Source organism: Drosophila subobscura, chromosome A (assembly GCF_008121235.1).
Source record: "Drosophila subobscura isolate 14011-0131.10 chromosome A, UCBerk_Dsub_1.0, whole genome shotgun sequence".
NCBI classification, from domain to species: Eukaryota; Metazoa; Arthropoda; class Insecta; order Diptera; family Drosophilidae; genus Drosophila; species Drosophila subobscura.
The window spans coordinates 4,165,302-4,184,470 of record NC_048530.1 but is presented as its reverse complement, the minus strand read 5'-3'; the positions used below and the strand labels follow the sequence as shown (position 1 = coordinate 4,184,470).

General features: G+C 48.8%; 5 protein-coding genes across 6 annotated transcripts; 2 read left to right on the top strand and 3 right to left on the bottom strand.

Annotated features, from left to right (window-relative positions):
* Positions 1-1,981: 1,981 nt before the first annotated feature.
* Positions 1,982-3,119, bottom strand: LOC117893643 (endonuclease G, mitochondrial-like). Its single transcript, XM_034800333.1, has 2 exons — positions 2,886-3,119; positions 1,982-2,833 (listed from the first exon to the last, which is right to left on the bottom strand). Exons 1-2 carry the CDS (start codon positions 3,045-3,047, stop codon positions 1,982-1,984), a joined length of 1,014 nt encoding a protein of 337 aa, XP_034656224.1. The 5' UTR covers positions 3,048-3,119.
* Positions 3,120-4,535: 1,416 nt separating this feature from the next.
* LOC117893606 (kinesin-like protein Nod) lies at positions 4,536-8,825 on the top strand. The gene is made up of 7 exons (XM_034800285.1): positions 4,536-4,726; positions 4,847-5,582; positions 5,647-5,834; positions 5,888-6,541; positions 7,250-7,545; positions 7,621-8,373; positions 8,433-8,825. Exons 1-7 carry the CDS (start codon positions 4,613-4,615, stop codon positions 8,542-8,544), a joined length of 2,853 nt encoding a protein of 950 aa, XP_034656176.1. The 5' UTR covers positions 4,536-4,612; the 3' UTR covers positions 8,545-8,825.
* LOC117903357 lies at positions 5,616-7,222 on the bottom strand. Its single transcript, XM_034815311.1, has 2 exons — positions 6,174-7,222; positions 5,616-6,116 (listed from the first exon to the last, which is right to left on the bottom strand). The coding sequence occupies exons 1-2, from the start codon at positions 7,205-7,207 to the stop codon at positions 5,837-5,839; spliced, it is 1,314 nt and encodes a 437-aa protein (XP_034671202.1). The 5' UTR covers positions 7,208-7,222; the 3' UTR covers positions 5,616-5,836.
* A 1,823-nt stretch (positions 8,826-10,648) lies between the features above and the next one.
* Positions 10,649-15,414, top strand: LOC117903361 (glutathione S-transferase theta-3). Of its 2 annotated transcripts, XR_004649495.1 has the most exons (5): positions 10,649-11,000; positions 13,684-13,970; positions 14,037-14,172; positions 14,238-14,485; positions 15,259-15,414. XR_004649495.1 is itself a non-coding variant. In XM_034815316.1 (4 exons), the coding sequence occupies exons 1-4, from the start codon at positions 10,883-10,885 to the stop codon at positions 14,405-14,407; spliced, it is 711 nt and encodes a 236-aa protein (XP_034671207.1). In that variant the 5' UTR covers positions 10,649-10,882; the 3' UTR covers positions 14,408-14,486. The 2 variants fall into 2 exon arrangements, 1 of the variants encoding a protein (XP_034671207.1); XM_034815316.1 differs by lacking the exon at positions 15,259-15,414 and having other exon boundaries at positions 14,238-14,486.
* Positions 15,415-15,557: 143 nt separating this feature from the next.
* LOC117903358 (fatty acid hydroxylase domain-containing protein 2) lies at positions 15,558-18,746 on the bottom strand. The gene is made up of 6 exons (XM_034815313.1): positions 18,348-18,746; positions 18,093-18,262; positions 17,544-17,617; positions 16,684-16,859; positions 16,136-16,590; positions 15,558-16,083 (listed from the first exon to the last, which is right to left on the bottom strand). The coding sequence occupies exons 1-6, from the start codon at positions 18,558-18,560 to the stop codon at positions 15,933-15,935; spliced, it is 1,239 nt and encodes a 412-aa protein (XP_034671204.1). The 5' UTR covers positions 18,561-18,746; the 3' UTR covers positions 15,558-15,932.
* Between the last annotated feature and the right edge of the window lie 423 nt (positions 18,747-19,169).

Below are 19,169 nucleotides of genomic sequence, written 5' to 3'. Positions count from 1 at the left end.
CAACGACAGTCAGGTGTGCTGATTAATCATTTAAAGACAATGTGAAAAAACATTATAATTGTTTCACAATTTAATTTTTAATAGTTTGCTTTGTTTTGAAAAAATAAACATTTTGAAAATATGTGAAATCCGCAACCAACTTTCCGCGTCGACAAGCAAACGAGCACTGAGAATTAGGAAAAGCAACGAGTAACTCTGCCACTGACGAGACCTCCTTATATAGTTTCTTCATGCTTCATGGCAGGTAGCATCTCTGCTCTGCTCTCTTCGCTCCGCTGCTGCTCATGCTCCGTTATGGCGAAACGGCACCTAGACATTAGGCTGAACTTAAACTCACTGGTGGGGCGAGGGCAGTCGAGCAGGCACGAGGCTGGACCATGATGCGTTCGTGGCTAGCAGTTAGTGTATATTACAGCTTTGCAAATACCGTTACATTTCACTCTCTCTCTTTGCACACCAACGCAGGTGCTTGCAGACGGTGCATCGCGATATACGTTAGGCTTTCATGCCTGTGAACCTGCGCGCTTTGCTTACACGCGGCAGCCTTGATCGGACAGAGACAGTAGTTAGTGTAAACAGGGTTCAGATCAATTTCCTTAAAAATGTCCTTAAAATGTCCTTAGGCGCCCAAAAGCTCGGGGACACGGGTCCGACGAGACCTCCTTTATAGTTGCTTTATGCCCACGACGAGGCCTCCTTTATAGTTGCTTCATGGTTAACGAGGAGCGAGGCCCGAGCGATAGCTGTAAGCCTAAGATAGAGAGAGACTGGGTGATAACGATGAGCGAGAGCTGTAGACCGGGTGAAGGTGATATAGGTGATAGGTGATAGAGGATTAAGAGGTGCAGCTCATAAAATATGTAATATGAATTATAAATTACCAAAATTTGGTAATTTTTTTGGTAATATTTTATGAGCTGCACCTCTTTATTCACCTGTTAGATGACAATGAACTACAACTTTATCGTTTTCATCAGTTAATACATTTTCGCATATACAACACTTTTGTTCTAAATTAAAGGAATTTTATTGTTCGATTGTTAATGGAATTAATGAAATAATTGATGTTAAGTGATTGTCATACAACATTAAACAATCCCTATATATATTCTTTATAAAATGTAATGCACAGTCTTCACCATGATATACTCGATATATATTCAAGTTATTATCGAATGAACATTTTATGTAATAACTATAGGCATATGGTATGTGTCTTGATATTCTTTGATTGACAGCTAAGAAAGCGTATACATTATACAGACAAATGAATTATGTTATTGCTTAGGTTACATTTTTGCTTGCTAGATTAGTTAGCTATAAAAGCGATCATGTTATGAATATTGAAATTAAACAAAACCCAGCAGAAGCCATATCAAGATGTCTGGACCGCAATGGTTTGACACAAGGATGAGCCTTCAACAATCTTACACCTGAAACATATTATCTCCTGCCTAGCTGGATGTCTATGTTTGAGAGCAACGAGAGTTTTCCTAAATTGATGTCTATTTTTAAAGAAGAAATAGAATATCTCTTAACAAGAATGTATAATGGTTATGCAAATTATAAATCCTTCAGTGAGTGGACGTACAACGAAGAGACATATAATATTTCCTGTAATGTTATCACACCACCGCAGACCATAACTATACACTTTACCACCACCATTTCCATTAATATTAAGAGAGCGTTATATAACTTTTCTGTCGACATGGATAATGCATGCAGATTTATAAACTAAAAGAGGTTTTAATGGGGAATTAATAAACTATAAAAAAACGTTTTTTAAAATTAATCTTACAGCCTATCACCTTCACCCGGTCTACAGCTCTCGCTCATCGTTATCACCCGTCTCTCTCTCTCTCTCTCTCTCTCTCTCTTTTCGATTGTATGTGTAAAATGAGACTGTGAGAGAGTAGAACCAGCAACCAGAAGTCGTCTAAAGCTTCGAAAACAACGGCAGCTGCAACTGAATTCTTTATTAACCTGCAGCTAAACTTGGAACATCATTTATGCCAGCCAAATCAATGTGGATTGTGCCATTGCTCTCGTCATGGAGCACAGCCGGCTGCAGATCCTTGCTGAAGGAGAGGCCTGTGTAGCGTTCAATGTCTTCGATGCGGTGACGATGATTGCGAAAGCTGCCAGCACCTCTGCCACCGTTCTTAATGATGTACGCCTCTAGGGTGGGCCGGTTCTCAGTTTCAGTTTCAGTTTCAGTCTCAGTCTCAGACAGCTGTGACTCCATTATCAGCACCTTGAAGTAGTGCGTCGGAATGGGCGGGGCTGTGGTGTCCAACTTCTTGCACTCCAGCCACCACATTTGGCCATCGCCCATGGGCATGTAGATGGGACCCGTGTAGGTGTAAACCGAACCGCACTCCCGCGTCTTTGCTGTCACATACTGCTCCAGCTCGTGCCAGATGCGCCGCTTGAACACCTTGCCCATGGCCGCGGAGCCGTCGTCATTGCCCAGCAGAAACACATCCTTGTAGCGTTGCAAGTCACTGCCATTGCCAGACTCCTCTGCCTCTGCCTCTGCCTCTCCTCTGTCTGTCCAGCGAAAATGCTCGATTATCCACTTGGCGCTGCTCATCTCTTTGCTCTGCGACATAATGCAGTGTCTGTGCACCAGCAAACCCTCTGCGCTGGGTAGTCCGTACTTGATGAGATCCAGCATATTCGCCACCGAACTGGCATTCTCTTCGACTTCCAGTGGCTTCCCCAGTAGAGCGTTGTACAGCCGTGGCCCCAGCTCCTGGCAGAGCTTGTCCTTCAGCCCAGTGGCGCGATTCCACAACCTGCCCTCGTGATCTGTGCTGAAGGTGGAGAACTGCGAGGGAGATTACCAGCAATCCCGAAAATAGGGTAAAGCCCTAGCTTACAATGGAATAAAACCTGTGCCGATGAAGGTACACATAGGGATCCCGCTTTATTGCATCGAATAGATGCATCAGCGACACCTCGTGCTGGACAAAAGCGCCGCAGAACAGGCCCGACACACCAAACACGGCGCACATGGCAAAGCTTCGTTGTGGATCTGACATTGTGCGTATTTTGATTCGTGTAATTAAGAATAATTTAAATATATTTATGTACGAGTGGCCGGCCGACGCGCGCGTTGCTATATTTTCCGTGTGATTTCCTAATGTACGATAAAGTGAGTTTTTGTTTGTTTTGCTTTACAGTCAGGAATGTGGAATTGAATGTGAAGCAGAAAGCCTACTCAGTAGCCTCAAAAAAGTCATGTGATGCGAGAGGGGTGTGGACGGGGGGAGCTGTTGCGAAGTGGCATTAAAACCCAACTCAATTCGCACGTATTTATGCCAACACAACACACACAAAGGGGCTTGTTCATCATTATTGGACCATCAAGCGGAGCATCAAGAGTCCTGCTGACGCCAGGTGAAACGCCAGTGTTCGGGCGTTGGCGTGCTTAAATTAGTTAGAGATTATGCCACATCAACGCCCCACGCAAAATCTCCACTTTGGCACGCATCCAACAGTGGGCGGCGGCGGCTTCCGGCCAAGGGCGTCGGGACTTTGGGGGCGGGGTGCGGGTATATTTTTTAATTATGTGCTTGCAAAATGCAAAACGAATTAGTCATTGGAGGCGGGGACCACAAGTGCTCCAATTGGCTATTTAATTCGCTGCTTAATGGCAGCTTCTGCCACTTCCTGCAGCCTGCTCGACTAAATGATTGACTGATAAGTACATACACACATTCATACATATATCATAGACGCACAAAAATAGGTTTAAAAAAGGCATCGATTGGAAGTTCGCTTTTATTTGGAAATTGTGCGCTGCTTTGCCAACTTGTCGCAGTTTTCGCTTTGATGGGTGGCTTCACCCTTTGCATTTATTCAATGATTTTATATGTCCAATAAAAGGGAATCCTTTCATTTAAACCATCTTTGAGAAAATTCATTGATCTAACTGATTAAGCTAAACTTTTAGTGCGGAAGTCCTAGCTGGCTGTTAGCCCATTGCCCGCCCAGGGGGGTTTTAAATGCACATACGGGTATTATAAAATTGAAAGAATATAAGCGCCGCTCAGGTGAAATATATAAAGTTCACCTAATTTGATATATAAAGAGGAAGGATAGAATATAGCTACAACGAGAAATGACGAACAGTGTTATAATTCATTCCCCCGTTTACCCAAGTTATGTACCAGTTGAAATAGAGGGGGCTTTATTGGGTTATGTGCATTTTTTTCCTCTGTATATTTACAGTATATATTTTAATATGTGAAGGTATATTTCGGTCGGGAAAGCTGCGGTCACACTGAGCATCCGGCTATCGAAATACCAAAAATGCCGCCTGCAGGGTGACCATTTAATGTATATTGTGTACTTTGCAGGATATTTTAACGAGAATAGAATAATCAAGGTAAGGATTGAAATAAAATATTACAATTTACGGAATATTTACGGTATATTATAAAGATGCAATGGTATATTTTGGTATATTTACGAAGTCATGACGGTGTATTTTATCGAAAATTTCGCGGTCACACTGCTAAGGTCATACTGGGCTATCGAAATACAAAACAAAGTCGCCTTCAGAATAACGCTACCCACAGTTAATAAAAATAAAAAGAAACAAATGGAATACGACAAATTGAGCCCTGTGCGCGTTGGCGTTCGCGAAGCACCATTTCGCTCCTTCCTTGGTCGCCAGGAGCCCAGCATTGTGCACTTTTCGCCGGAGGCCGGCAACGTAAGTGAACTTCTCTCCTTTTCCTTTCCCACTGCACACAGCGATTGCAACTGTACTTTGGAAGCCGTATTGATCAAATGCAGTTTTTAAAACCGACCTTTGCCCTGCTTATATTCCCAGTCATTGGTGGTGGACCAAAATGATTACCACTTTGACCACGCCTTCCGCTCCACCGTCAGCCAGCTGGAGCTCTACGGTGCGCTCATCATGCCGCTGGTGGGCAAGGTCTTTTGTGGCTTCGAGTGCACGGTCATGGCCTACGGCCAGACGGGCACCGGCAAGAGCTACTCCATGGGCATGACGGCCGACAATCAGGCCACCAGTGAGGAGCATCTGGGCGTGCTGCCGCGCTGCCTGTGCGACATTCTGGACCGTGTGGCCGCCAAGCAGGAGAACACCTTGGAGCGCATTCAGGTCTCCGCCTCCTACATCGAGATATACAACGAGAAGGCCTACGATCTGCTGGCCGCCACTCCCATGGACCCAATGCTGGCCTCACGCAGCGACAGTTGCACCTGCCTGCCGCTGGCCAGCCAGGAGGATCTGCAGCGCCTGCTGCAGCTCGGCAATAACAATCGCCACGTGCGGCGCACCAATATGAACGCGAACAGCTCCCGCTCCCACGCCATTGTCACCATCCATCTGCGCCGACAGGGCGGCCAGCTATCCCGCATGAACATTGTCGATCTGGCCGGCTCCGAGGGTGTGCGGCGCACCGGCCACGAAGGCGTCGCACGCCAGGAGGGCGTCAGCATCAACATGGGCCTCTTGAGCGTCAACAAGGTGGTACTGGCCATGGCGGCCGGCCATGCAGTGATCCCCTACCGCGACAGCGTCCTCACCACGGTCCTGCAGAGTGAGTGATCCATCCCCCATGGGCCGGCCATTCATTGTTTAAACTTTAATCTCTCATTTCGTAGAGTCGCTGACATCGCAGTCGTACCTCACCCTCCTCGCGTGCATCAGTCCGCATGCCTGCGACCTGAGCGAGACCATTTCCACGCTACGCTTCGCCAAGAGCGCCAAGCGGCTGCGCCTCAATCCCCAACAGTTGATGATGTCGCGCAACCATCAGCTGCAGCAGCAGCAGCAGCGGGTAAGTCAGCCATCCTAGATGTAGTCGTTGTCCACACAATCGAGGATTACCTCGCGCATGCGCAGCTTGTAGAGCTGCTCGTTGCCGGTGCCCAGGAAGCCGGCGCCCTGCAAGTTGGTGCTGCCACCCGCTTCGATCAGCTCGCTGATAGCCTGCAAGTCAGGCACATCCTGGCCCCGCATCGTCACAATTGGCAGCACCATCATGGCCAGCAGCAGGCCCACGGCGGCCTTGGTGCGCACCTGCGCCGCAAAGGCTTCCCGCGGCAGCAGCTGCTCCACGCACTCGCCCAGCCTGAGAGGGCAAAACCAACAGTCATGAGAGCAGCGTTAAGGGTTGAGGGTCGCTCACCTGGTCAGCTGTTGCCCCAACTGCCGATGGTACTCGTCGAGCAGCTCCTGCAGGTGCTTCTGTCGAAAGGCGCGCGTGGTGCAGGTGAAGAGGAAGTAGGCCAGATCCGTCACAGGAGAGGCGTAGCGCATCAGCTGCCAGTCGATCAGTCGCAGATCGAGCGGCTGCGAGAGTCTGTACATGATGTTGTTGTTCCAGCAGTCGCCGTGGCAGACCACGGCAAACGGTTCGCAGTTGGAGCCGCTGATGAGGGGCAGCAGCAGCTCAAAGTAGGATCCCCGCGCAAAGTACGCCCTCAGCCGCAGGCCGTACGCATCGTCAGCGGGCGAGCGCAGCGCACTGAGCGCACTCTCCTTGAGGTTCTCGAAGTACGTGGCCAGCGCGATGTCGCCACGCCGCTGCTCGAAGATGTCCACCAGCTGGCGGAAGGGTAACAGCTTCTCGGGCCACTGGCGCTTGGCCGCCAGGGAGACGGCATGCAGCTTGGCATAGGCGCGCATCACCATTGCTGCATGCTGCAGGGGCAGGTCACTGAAGCGGTCGTGCAGCTGGAAGCCGGAGCGGCACAGATCCTCCAGCACAATGCACTCGTTGGGCTCGTCCCGGCGTGTGTGGTAGCAGCGTGCGTGCTGCCGGAAGCGCTCCTCCTCGGGCACGCCCCAACGCTCCTGCAGCGCCGCCACGAGCGGCAGGAACTCCTCGTAGGCCTGCGACTCGCGCAGAAAGCACGGACGGGCGAAGAACTGCTTGCGCCGTACGCTGTTCTGCGGCGGCAGCTTCACCACCAGACTGCGATCGGGTGGCACACGCAGGCGCCACACCACGCCCAAATAGTTGTCACCCTTGGCGCTGGCACGCTCCAGCTGCCGTCTGAGCTCTGTGCACCCGAGCAGGCGCTGCTCCGGCCAGAGCTCACCGATCAGCTGCCGCAGGCACTGACTCACGCACTCATTGGGTAGTTCATCCTCCTGCTCCTGCACCTGCTCCTGCCGCTGCTCCTGTCCCGTCGTCGGCTTCTTCTGCTGCGGCTCCATGGTGAACTGCGCCACAGGCGGCAGCACGAGTGACTTTTATAGGATAAATCTCGGGGGGGAAACCACAGCGCTCCGACCACAAGCGATGCAACTGGCTCATGTTACGCCTCGTTTTTTTTTTTGCAGCAGCAGCAGCAGCAAACCCTTCCCGCCCGCACGCCTCACGCCCTCCGTCGCCCGTTGTCCAGCTCGACGACCGTCAAGGTAAGCCGACCGACGCAACACGGTGCTCAGAACAGCTACTACCTGATGGCGCCCAAGCCCAAGGAGAGCATGCCACTTATGCAGCTGCAGCGCACACGCTCCGAGATGGGTCTCACGCCCAAGGCCAAAAAGCGGTGGGTAACAGCGCCCAAACCCCGCCATCAGTCCACTCTCTGACCAACTCTCTCTTTCTCTCTCTCTCTGTGTAGAGCTCGCGAGGAACTGCAGCTGGAGATGACAATGGATGCGCCATCGGACAGCCATCACTCGGCTATCAGTCTCGTCGAGAAAGGCTGCTCGGGTGCTGTGTCCCTTTCTAACTCGGAGACAGAGACAACATTGGTGGAGCCATTATCGGGCAGCAATGTCACGCTGAAGCAGGAGCAGGAGCAGGACTCCAATGGCCCAATGGGTCCACCACAACCTCCACCGGACATTCCTCTTTTCCATTCCTCTTTGCTGAGCATAGCAGAGGAGCCAGACTCACAGCAGCAGAAGCTGCAGCAGCGGCAGTTGCTCTTCGACAATACCTGCAGTCCGATTGTCCCGCCAGCGGCTGGACCACTGGAAATGAGCGGCATCCAGCCGCTCGAGATTAGTGACAGGCCAGTGCTCAGAGCCAGACGCTTCGCCCGCCTAAATTCCAACTCCAACAGACAGCAGTCCTCCACGGAGCAGCAGCAGCAGCCGCTGCAGCAAAATCAAAACGGGCTGCGACGCAGCATGAGGCTGGCTGTTAAATTGGAGAGCGCCGCCGTCACAGCCAACCACTCAGGCCACTTGGCCACTCAGGACTCGGGCAGCGCTGGTGGCAGTCGCAAACGCTCAAGGGCAGCCATTAAACGCTGGATTAACAAGCAACGAATCACATTCCTTAACCAACTTAACACGGCGGATGAACGCGAACTGAAGAAGCTGCCCGGCATTGGCGGCAAGACCGCCTTCACCCTGGTGCTGCAGCGGTAAGTGAAATGAACATAAAAACGTTTTCAACCACTTATCTTGCATTTTCTCTCTTCAGAGGTCGACTGGGTGGCTTTCAGAGCCTACGCCAGGTCCAGGAACTACCCATTTGGACGCGCGTGAAGTGGACGAACGTGTGCTCGCTCAACGGTTTGGATCCGTATGTGTAATGTATGTAATGTAATGTAAATGTAATGTAATAATCCTGTCGCAACTGTTAGGTTTTTTAGGTTCGGTTTTTTTTTTTGTGATTTTTTTGTGATACGATAAGCCCGCAGAGAAAATAGTCCTCAGGTTTTTTTTAACTCGTTTTATGATTTTAAGTGGCTCTGTAATATGTGATGTAAACTAGCATAAGATTTGTAACCCTTTGTACCACCAACTCCCCTCATAGACATACAAACCGAAAACAAAATAAGATAATTGGCACAAAACAAAGCACAAAATGAATCATTATTAATTATTTAAATTATCGAAATAGATAATGGAGTCTATAATGCATACGTCATACCAGCTTTGTCTAGGACTAGAATGAAAGAGATTGTCACACGGACACTGCCCAGCGAGCTGGTGGTGACCTCATAGATAACACATTTTGTGTGAGGCTCTTGGCAGTGGCTGCTTTTCAACCTAAATCCAAAATAGATTATACAACTCAAATCATCAGAAAATGGGGTCTCCAACTGCGTGCGTGCGTGACTTTAACAAGATCGCACGATCGCTTCCATCCCTAGTTTCTACCCAAAAGTTAGTCCTATCTCGCTTGCACTCTCACTCTCTGCGGCTTTTGGCTATGGTGTGTGTCTGTGTGAGTGTGTGTGTGTTTGCGCAAGTTGTTTTGCCACCTTGCCCGTTGCCAGAGGGAGGGCTGGGGGTGACAGAAAGTGCATCTTAAAGATATGTATTGTACGGACGGCCAGGCCAGAACAAAGCCCAATCGGCCGCCTTCTGCTCATTTTTCAGCCCAAAGTCGAAGCCCAGTCACCGTCGCAGCCGCAGCCGCTGACCGATATAGCGGCTCTTGTTTTTTTGGTAAACAAGATAAGGACAAGGAGGTGAGCCGAGCGAAGAGAAGAGTGAGGAGAGCAGAAAAGAATCTAAGTTGAATTTTCTGATTGGAAATCGCTTAAAGATAACGCCCGAACAACAGCGTCGGTGGGTGAGCGGGACAGGCGCTACAAGTGGAGTACAAAGTGTATCTGTTGAGCCGCTGCCGCAGTCACAGTAACAGTCGCTGCCGCCGCCGCCGCCGCCTACCAAAGAGGAAAGCAAAAGAAACCAGCAAAACAGAAACAAGAAAAAACGCGTCTTTGTGCGAGCAAAACAAACAAGACAAGATACAACGAAAGCAGGGAAGGCGACACCTAAATACCCTTCCAGATGCAGAATAGAATATTACTGCCATTGCAGTTCATCGATCATTTCTCTTTTGCTATCAGCATTTCCCTTACGGCGCAATAGGACAGCAGGACTGTTTTTTCTTTTGCAGTAAATTATGCTACAAGAAAATAATCATTATTCCCCAACGAGCCACACCCTCTTTTATTGCTAACCATAAGCCGGGGTCTCTTTGAGCCGGTTAGAGTGCACGCTTCGTACGCAACAACAAAATCTCAGCGCCGCATAAAATGCGCCGCAAAAACAAGCCAGGCAGCGTCAGCGGCAGAGACAGAAGCAGCGCCAGGGCACATAAAAATAAGGTAAGGTGGGGCGTGGGAGCGATTCTGCAAAATACCAATAAGTGCTCATGCGCTCACGCCTCCGTACCTTCTCTCTAATATACCTGAAATTTTGTGATCAAAACAAGATGTTAGATAAAAATGCAATAAACAAAGCAAACCACATGGTATATTTAATAGATGGTGAGACAGTCCCGTTGTTCGGACATTGCCTCTTCTCTGTTTTTTCTATCTGTGTGTATGCTAGTGTGTGTGTGGACGCTTTGAAGCAAAATGAATGGAAAACCGTCCTGAGGGCGCTCTGGGGCAAGTGCTCACCACTTTTGCAAAATGTACCTTGTACCTTGGCAAAGCAAGCAAGCGACGACCGGCTTTTTTTTACATACACTGCACACACCACCACCCCCCGAAAGCACCGACACCCAGCCAACGCAACGCATCACACACACACACACACTCATTTCGGCTTCTGCTGCCTGTGCGCAGCGGCAACTGGTTGTTGTTGCCGAACGGCGACGCGCTGCCCAAAGGCGACGCCAACGTCGTGCGTTTAAAATGTCGCAGCCGCAGCGGTTTTGAGCTCTGTCTAGAAGCAGCACTCCAGCGGAGCAGAGCAGAGCAACTAAAACTAGTCAAAGTCTATCCATTACACTATTTGATTTCATTTCCAATTCAGTTTCGGTTCGAATGCGGATTTTGTTTTGATTGTGTTGACCGTTAACCCGTGCTCCGAAAGCCCGTTAAAGAACCGCAAAAGCAAAAAGGAGCAGAAAGAGAAACAAAAGGCAAACGCAGAGTAGACGGAACTAGCACACACGATCCAGCAAAAATGGCGCAACCATTGAAATTCTACTTTGATTTCCTGAACCAATCCAGTCGGGCACTCTACATATTCCTGGAGGCCTCCAAGATACCGTTCGAGGCGATACCCATATCGATGCTCAAAGGTGAGTACGTGCCCAGCAGCACACACAGTCACACACATAGGGCCCAAAGGTCGACCCACACACACACACACACACACACACAGTCACGCACATTTCTATGCACTTATGTTGCTCTCCCTTTGGTTGATTCGGTTTTTGGAGCGGGGGGATTTTCAACAAATTTTCCGCTCGTTAAAAATTCCACTGGTCAAGTCAGCCACTCAGAGGCTTTTGAAGGGGAAAGCGAAAGCCCATTTGCAATGCCTCAGAGATTGAGTAATATTCAAACCCAAACGCAAGCCCAAACAAAGGGACAAATCTTCCCCCAACCCCACCACTGCAATCCGTGCTCTTAACGGCAACAAAATGAATAATGAATCGAGAATTAAATTCAATTAGTCACAGGAATTTGCACCTACACAATAACATATACTAGATGCATATATTGATCGTTATTTTGTGTCGCCCGATAAGTGTGTACGTGAGGATATGAACTAACTAGCCATTAGAACCGAGACTAGAACGTGTTTTCTTTGTGGAAGCGATTAGGCGAGCCACAATCCATCTCTCAAAGGAATATTCACGACAATCTAATGACCACTTAATGCTCCATGCCTACCATCTGTGTTAGATCTCTCACCTGCTTGCAAAAACTTTTCTCTGATCAATTTTTGTTTTGGTTTGCACTCTGCGCGCGCGTGGCTCTGCTTAGCACTTTTTTTGGGCCACAACAAAAGCGGTTTGTGGCTTGAGGGCAGGCAGCAGCAGCACCTACTGCACATCTCTTTGTGTTTTGTTGTGTTGTCTGTGGACTTGGTCAAGGTTACGGCAACTACATACGAAACTCTTGCGTTCGACGAACGCTGCGTTAACACGCTTAACGAGACCACGCCCCCCAACTATGCCGCCATAAACTATAGAATTAATGCGAGGAGGATGCAATCAGAGGCGCAGTCAAGCCATTAACAAGTTGTATACTATATGCGATATGCGATATTTTATACAAATCACATCACCACATCGTGTACGAGTATTTGTATATGTATGTGTGTGTGCATATATAATTACGATCTCTTGTCAAGTTGGTTATTTCCCCCTGCATGCACTCGGCGCGCACCTTCCTTGAAGCCTTCAAGCGATATCCGTGTCTGAGATCCAAGATCTGAGTACCAAGATCCCAACTCTCTGGCTCTTCTCTGTATGCTAATCGCCTGCCTGCCTGCCTTCATTCGATCATCGGAGCTTTTATTTTGCTCAGAGACAGCAACTGAAGCGGCGACAGCGACTGCAGCAGAGACAGCGACTGCAGCAGAGAGACACTATGACAGCGACAGCAGCAGAGGCTCAAGCCTAGCCTAGACCGGGGTGGGGGGGGCTGGCTGAGACCAGTTGGACTTTGCCCTAACAGTCCCAGTAGAGTCGCCGCAACTCGACTTGGAGCGAGTGCAGCCGCAGACCGCTGCGGCAAAGCTTAGAAAAATCAGAGTCAATGCAGGCGGAGGCACAACGGCACAACGCCGACAACCTTGGGGAGGTTAAAGACTCCGATCCAAAGCCTATACGATACGATCCGTGAAGGTAAACATTTGTTTTTACTTGGGGTGGCTACAACGGCAATATTCCATATCTGCGTATCATCGTATGAACACTCGATCTATGCCCCCCACGCCAAGAGGAATACAAAACAGAATCTAATCTTTGGAAATGCAACTGCTACGTTGAGTTTTTCAATCTTTACTTCATTCCAGCTAAGTTTTAAGAGACGTAAATCTACTGATTTGTAAGACTTTCTAGTGATATTTCTCAAGTATTTCTTTGACTTGCATGGAGTGACAAGGGTCAACGGCTCACCCGTTTACACGCCACAAAATGAAACCCGTCAATCAATCAATCATGCACCGCTCACGGGATTTGCTTTACCGAGTTGTTTTCTCTTTTAATCAAACACACAATCCCATACAGATAGGGGCCATAATTTGTGCTTTAATTTGCCAAATGGCTGGCAATTATAGAATTGAAAAATTGCCGCGCTGCCGTTTCAAATCTAATCATTAAAAATGATGTCGCAGAATCACAGACTGTTTAGTTAGTTGTTCCCCCAACCCAGTCCCAGTCCCAGTCATAGTCCCGGTCCCTTGTCCAGACTGTCGTCTGACTAATCAATTAATTTTCATGAAATTTTCACTTAGTTTCTTTTGTTTTTGCACACCTCCCCATGCCCCAATCACGATGGGAGTCGTCATGCACACGCCAATCCGCCAGCTTACTCAATTTGTTTATAGAGATTTCGAATTCGATTACGCTGCGGCTGTTTAATTATAGACTTCCCTACCACCATCATCATCATCATTATCATCTCCCTACCGCTCCGTTCCGTTCCATTTCGAGTGGGAGGCGAGGCCCTACAAATGCCACGAGCTGTTGATGCCCTTCTTTACCCTTATCAAGTGCCGATATGTTCTCATAACCTTGAAGGCCGGCAGGCACCACACATATTGACTTGACATTGACAATGACTTTGGACACACCCTCTTTTTGCGAGCAATCTTCGATTTCTTATCTTCGGCTTGGGACTGTACTCCTTCCGTAACGGATGATGTGCTGTGTTGCTGTGTGGCACTTTTTTTTGGGAATCACCTGTTGCCCCGTGAATCAGGCGATGGCACTTATCGCTGCTCTCGTTTTTTGTTCGGGTTCTCCGCAGGCGAACACTTGACGGGTGAATTTCGGGACAAGGTGAACCGATTCCGAAAGCTGCCAGCGATCACCGACCATGGCTACCAGCTGTCGGAGAATGTGGCCATCTTTCGGCATTTGGCGCGGGAGAAGCTCGTGCCGGAGCACTGGTATCCGCGGAGACAGCTCGGACGCAGCCGCATCGACGAGTACTTGGCCTGGCAGCAAACGAACATGGATGTGGCCTGCACGGACTACTTCCAGCAGAAGTGGCTGGTGCCGTATCTGCAAAAGACGCGTCCAACGGAGAATGCGGTAAGTACTCCTGCCACTCCTCCTGCCATCCCAATCTTTCAACTTATCCCTCTCCCTCTCTCACAGGTGAATGTCGCTGGCAAGCAGCTGGAGCACACGCTCAATGATTTCGAGCAGCTCTTCCTCAACTCGCGCAAATTCATGATGGGTGACAACATCTCGTTTGCCGATCTCAGTGCCATCTGTGAGATCGATCAGCCCAGTGAGTAGCGTACCCTTATCCGAGGGCATCCCAATCTTATGCCCGCAATTTGTATCCGTCCACAGAGTCCATTGGCTACAATGCCTTCCAGAATCGCAACAAGTTGGCGCGCTGGTACGAGGCTGTGCGCGACGAGCTGGGCCCCTACTACAAGGACGTTCACGGGGAGTTCGAGGCCAAGCTGAAGCAGAGCGGCAGTAGCAATCAGGGCGTGGCCCATGCCCTGAAGCAGTAAAGAGAGCCAGCCGCCCCAGGCCCCAAAACCACCACAAAACTTGATTAGTTTTAACGATTATTAATTATTAATTATCTTTTTATACCCGGTACTCGAAGAGTAAATAGGGTATATTGTATTTGTGCGGATAACGGTTGTATGTAACGCACAGAAGGAAACGTTTCCGACCCCATAAAGTATATATATTCTTGATCAGCATCAATAGCCGAGTCGATTGAGCCATGTCTGTCTGTCCGTCCGTCCGTCCGTCCGTCCGTCCGTCCGTCCGTCCGTCTTGTTTGTCGGCTAGTTCTCAGAGACTATAAGAGCTAGAGCCACCAAATTTTGGCACCAGACTGCTGTATGCTCACACTGAAACCAGTGTATTTCAAAAATGAGCCCCGCCCCCTTCCGCCCCCGCAAAAGGGCGAAAACCTCCCAAATCTACAATTTTGAAGATAACAGAAAACTAGAAACGCCGTTCCGTAGGGAATGACCATATCTATCAGATCACCAAATTGGGATTTGATTGGATCATTATTATAGCCACAATGGAGAAAATAATTTTCAGTGGCCAAACCCACCCCGTCCCGCAGCATTCACACTCTGCTTCGCGCTGTTTATGGCCTCTACCCCTGACACGTCTCTGCCACTGCCTCTGCCGCTGCCTCTGCCCTTACTCTGCAGTTCTTGGCTCTAGGGGAGGGTGGCGAGCTAAAGGAGCGCGTTGGCGTGAGCAGTGTTGTTGATGTAGATGACAGATGAAGAAAAAATGTAAAATTTGACAAATAACCGCTAAGTTGCAGATGTAGTACTGAGTGCCGGGTATAAAAGTTGTGACGCGTAAGAAGCGTCTCACACGTCCCTTCTCGTTTTTTTCTTATCTTCTGATCGATCACTCCCTACACTTTCCTACCCCTTTGCCTATCCCTTTTCCTGCATATATCTATGATCTACTATATAGTTTTTAGTTGTTAAATATCTTAATTATCCATACATAAAGTACGCTTACAATTGTTTAACCAAAACACCAGATGACTGTGGGACTCCATCTTCCAGCTGGCTTCCTTTTCAAGCCTTTCCTAGCTGGGAGCTGTACTGTAGCGAGTTCTAGTAGCGACTAGCGAGTATCGCTTACGTTCCCTTGCTAAAACATTATCAACGAGTTGCATTTACATTTAGTTCTCATACGAGTATTTATATTTCGATTAACATAGTCATGGGTTGGTATTGGGGTGGGGCTGGTTGTCTGTCGCCCTCGTTGGACGAGCGAGTGCTGGCGCTGGCGCTGGTGCAGGTGCTGCTAAGGCTGGACGAGGGATCTAGATCGTTATATGATATATCATGAAGTGGCGCTGTGTGCGGCATGCGTGCGGCGTTCGTGTACAAAATATATTTAGGAGCTGGATCAGGGATCGGTTCTGGCCTGCTTATATCACAATGAGATTTGTATACACAGAGATTTTTCCTGTTTTGTTTTTGTTTTTGTGTAAAGGAATGCTGATGCAGTGGCGCGTGCCTGTGTGTGTGGGGGCTCCCAGCCCGTTCACTTCATGGTGGAATCGGGAAAGGCGTCGCGTGGCGGCTTGAAGCTGAGCATCATAATGTGGCGAGCGTAGGACTTGGTGGCACGGAACAGCGAGTCAGTGCCATGCAGGCGGTCGAGCACTCCCAGCACGCCAAAGCAGTTGCTGAATCTAAAAGAAAAGGAAGTCAATAATTTTTCGAAAATTGCGTAGAAAAACTCACTTAAGATGGTGAAAGTCGTGAGCCTCTGGGCTGGGGAAGAAGGGCAAGTGGTAGCCAGAATGGGCATTGAGGGTGGACAGAATGGCGAGGGCGAACCACAGCCAGGCGGTGGCCACATGGCTGCCCATAAGAAATACACCCAAAAAGGGTGGCAGCAGGTTGCTGAAAATATGCTCGATGGGATGGCAATAGATGGCCGTCACCGATATGGGGGCCGTCCACTCATGGTGCTGCTTGTGGATATACTTGTAGATGAACTTGTGGTGCAGCAGGCGGTGCGAGTAGTAGAATCCCAGCTCCTCCATCAGTATGCAGACGGTCAGCTCGAAGCATACCCAGTGGAACGTAGGCAGGTCCCGTATGTCGCTCAGGCCACGGATCTCCATCAGCCGATAGCTGCCATAGGCCAGTGGTATGCCCACAAATATTTGATTAAAGATCACACACCAAATGACCTAACGAACAGAGAAGAGAAAGAGACAGAGACAGAGAGAACATCAAATTCAATTTCAAATTCAAAATTGATTGTTAATTGTGTGTGGAGAGACCTTCAGCAGGCGTCGCGTCTCGACGGGCTCATTGGTGCCCGGCTGGATCTTGTATTTGCGCAGACAGGCCGGCCGGTTCGTTAGGTCCATGAATGTGTAGATTGTGCCAACGGTCCAGTAAACGATCATCGTGAATATAGTGGTGCCAAAGACCCAGAGTACCATGGGCTCATCGCCTAAAAAGTAGGTAAAAATGCAAAAATGCAACAAATAAAACTAATCGTTCAAATATGTAGCAGCGAATGAGACAGGGACAGAGAGAGAGAGAGCGTGAGCGTGAGCGAGCGAGCGCACTTTATGCATTTCAGATTAGCTAAAGGTTCAAACTGATAATGGGGTTTATATTTTTGTTTATACTAATAATTAGAAGACTTGGGCGCTAAGTGCATTTTGTCATTTTGTCTCACTAATTGTTTGCTTTAGGGTGGGGTGTAAAGGTTCGTTCTCGTGGAGAGCCATTCAGATAAGCAAATAAAATGCGAGAAAAACATTGCGCAGTTTCCATGCATGCAGTTTCCGTTTCGTCAGATATTATACGAATGAAAAGTGTGCAAATTTCATTTTATATCACAGGGCGGGTGCCCTAAACAATTCATTTTTGTGTAATTGGCAGCACTTGTCCACTGATCGCTTACTCTCTTTCTCTCTGTCTCTTTCTCTTTCTGGGTGTGAAATGCAAGCAGTGCATGTGCATCAGTGTGTGTGTGTACGTGTGTTTGCAAGCGAATTAGTAAACAAAACAATGAACTGCTTGCACAATCTCTCTCTCCCTCTCTCTCTGTTACTCAAGCGAGCACAAAGAGCGTGAGCCACAGAGAGGGTGTGTACAAAGTGCGGTTTCTTTTTGCGATCACACTTACCAAAGGAATCGATGAACTTGTCCCACTGCGATTGCCAAAAGTCACCGGAGGCGCCCCAAAAGCTCTGCAAATGCCTGGCGTACAAATAAGAAACCTCAACAAATTTCTCCTCCATGATTGGGTCAAATAACAAGAGCAAAATATCTTCTTTTGCTTAATATTTGTTTGTTTGTTCTGATTTCTCTTTCTCTCTCCAGGTGTGTGTGTGTGTGTGTGCGTCAGGGCCCCCAATTGGGTTTGGGTTCTGGTCTTCGTGGGGCAACGTCGCAAACGCGACTGAATTTTGGAATGGGAACGGGAATGGCAATGGCAGTGACAATGGAATGGGGGGATCGTGGCCAGAATGCGCGGAAGCGCAGCTCAAAGCTCTCACTCTCAGTTGGATTCATTCTCGCTGAGATCGAGAGAGAGTGAGTGACACACACACACACAAACAAACGCAAATGCTCAGAGAGAGCGGCGGCAAAACGAGAACAGCTGATTACGATCTACCGAGAGAGAGAGAGAGAGAGAGCAATTGCAGAGACAGCAACAATAACAACAACAGACCAGGTGAGAACGTTGCGAAAGAGTATAAACACGGCCAGGGCGCACGTAATGATAAAGATGACGCTGTGCAGTGACGAGAGCCAGACATCGGCGGTGCGGTGCTCATCCCAGGTGCTGGACCCGGAACCGGTACCAGAGGCTGAGTGCATCTGCTCCAGCTTGTTGGCATGCTAGTGGAGAGCCGTCGAGAAAGCGGAAGAAAGAGAGAGGGGGGCAACTGTTAGGGGGCAGGACGTGGGATGTGCGGTGGCTTACATCATTCAGGGTTAGGTAAACGGGAGGTAGACCAACTTTATCCTTGTCCTTCGCAGCTCCATATGATCCTCCAGCGGATGAGGCGGCGGCTGTGCCTGCCGGCGGCACTGTCAGTGACACGGGCGTTGAGGACGTCGACGACGACGAGGATGAGTAGGATGTGGCTTGGGCGGAGGCATTGTTGGGCGGCCTTCCATGAGCCGGATGGGACATTCTGCTGCTGCTGCTTAATCGTTCAAATTTATTTACTTATTTGTTGCTCTTCTTCGTTTCGTTTTGTTTCCTTTTCTTCTCGTTCGCTCCGTTTGTTATGGCCCCTGCTGTTTATTTGTTGCCCTTGACATTTAAAGGATTTCGATTTTTCGATTTCACTGGAATTTCTCACATCAATGTATGCGTGCGGGCGTGTCTGTGTGCGTTAATTCCTGTGCGTGCATTCTCTAGGGTTGCCGCATTAAACAAATGGAGAGCATTGCATTTCCTGTGAACTCTGCAGCAAAATACGCATTCAATCCCGTCTAGTGCAATTGCCGCGAAAAATTTTGTTTCGTTTGAATTTATCGCTTCAACCGAAAGCTCACACACACACAGAGAAACTCATATGCTCACACTTACGCGCTCAACTGCTTGCAATGGGACCGAATACTAGCGAAAAATACCGTTCCATTCCCACTCACGCTACATTTTGTAAAAAAAAACCAATAAAAGGAAGTTCTAGATAATATTGTGGACAATTGCATCATCAATCGTCTAAAATTATAGTTTCAGGGCTGAGAACGCCAACCAGCTGGTAATATGAAATGGACTATCAAAATTGAGGAA

Bases quoted from the DNA above. Each gene is read 5' to 3' on its own strand.
- LOC117903357 (XM_034815311.1), bottom strand. From the start codon at position 7,207: ATGGAGCCGCAGCAGAAGAAGCCGACGACGGGACAGGAGCAGCGGCAG. The intron at 6,117-6,173 runs GTGAGCGACCCT...TTGCCCTCTCAG, and splicing joins TTGGGGCAACAGCTGACCAG to GCTGGGCGAGTGCGTGGAGC.
- LOC117903361 (XM_034815316.1), top strand. From the start codon at position 10,883: ATGGCGCAACCATTGAAATTCTACTTTGATTTCCTGAACCAATCCAGT. The intron at 13,971-14,036 runs GTAAGTACTCCT...CCTCTCTCACAG, and splicing joins CGCGTCCAACGGAGAATGCG to GTGAATGTCGCTGGCAAGCA. The intron at 14,173-14,237 runs GTGAGTAGCGTA...ATCCGTCCACAG, and splicing joins CTGTGAGATCGATCAGCCCA to AGTCCATTGGCTACAATGCC.
- LOC117903358 (XM_034815313.1), bottom strand. From the start codon at position 18,560: ATGTCCCATCCGGCTCATGGAAGGCCGCCCAACAATGCCTCCGCCCAA. The intron at 16,860-17,543 runs GTAAGTGTGATC...CCTACTTTTTAG, and splicing joins CAAGTTCATCGATTCCTTTG to GCGATGAGCCCATGGTACTC. The intron at 16,084-16,135 runs GTGAGTTTTTCT...CTTTTCTTTTAG, and splicing joins CACGACTTTCACCATCTTAA to ATTCAGCAACTGCTTTGGCG.
- LOC117893606 (XM_034800285.1), top strand. From the start codon at position 4,613: ATGGAATACGACAAATTGAGCCCTGTGCGCGTTGGCGTTCGCGAAGCA. The intron at 5,835-5,887 runs TCCTAGATGTAG...GCGCATGCGCAG, and splicing joins AGCAGCGGGTAAGTCAGCCA to CTTGTAGAGCTGCTCGTTGC. The intron at 8,374-8,432 runs GTAAGTGAAATG...TTCTCTCTTCAG, and splicing joins TTCACCCTGGTGCTGCAGCG to AGGTCGACTGGGTGGCTTTC.
- LOC117893643 (XM_034800333.1), bottom strand. From the start codon at position 3,047: ATGTCAGATCCACAACGAAGCTTTGCCATGTGCGCCGTGTTTGGTGTG. The intron at 2,834-2,885 runs GTAAGCTAGGGC...TCTCCCTCGCAG, and splicing joins GGCACAGGTTTTATTCCATT to TTCTCCACCTTCAGCACAGA.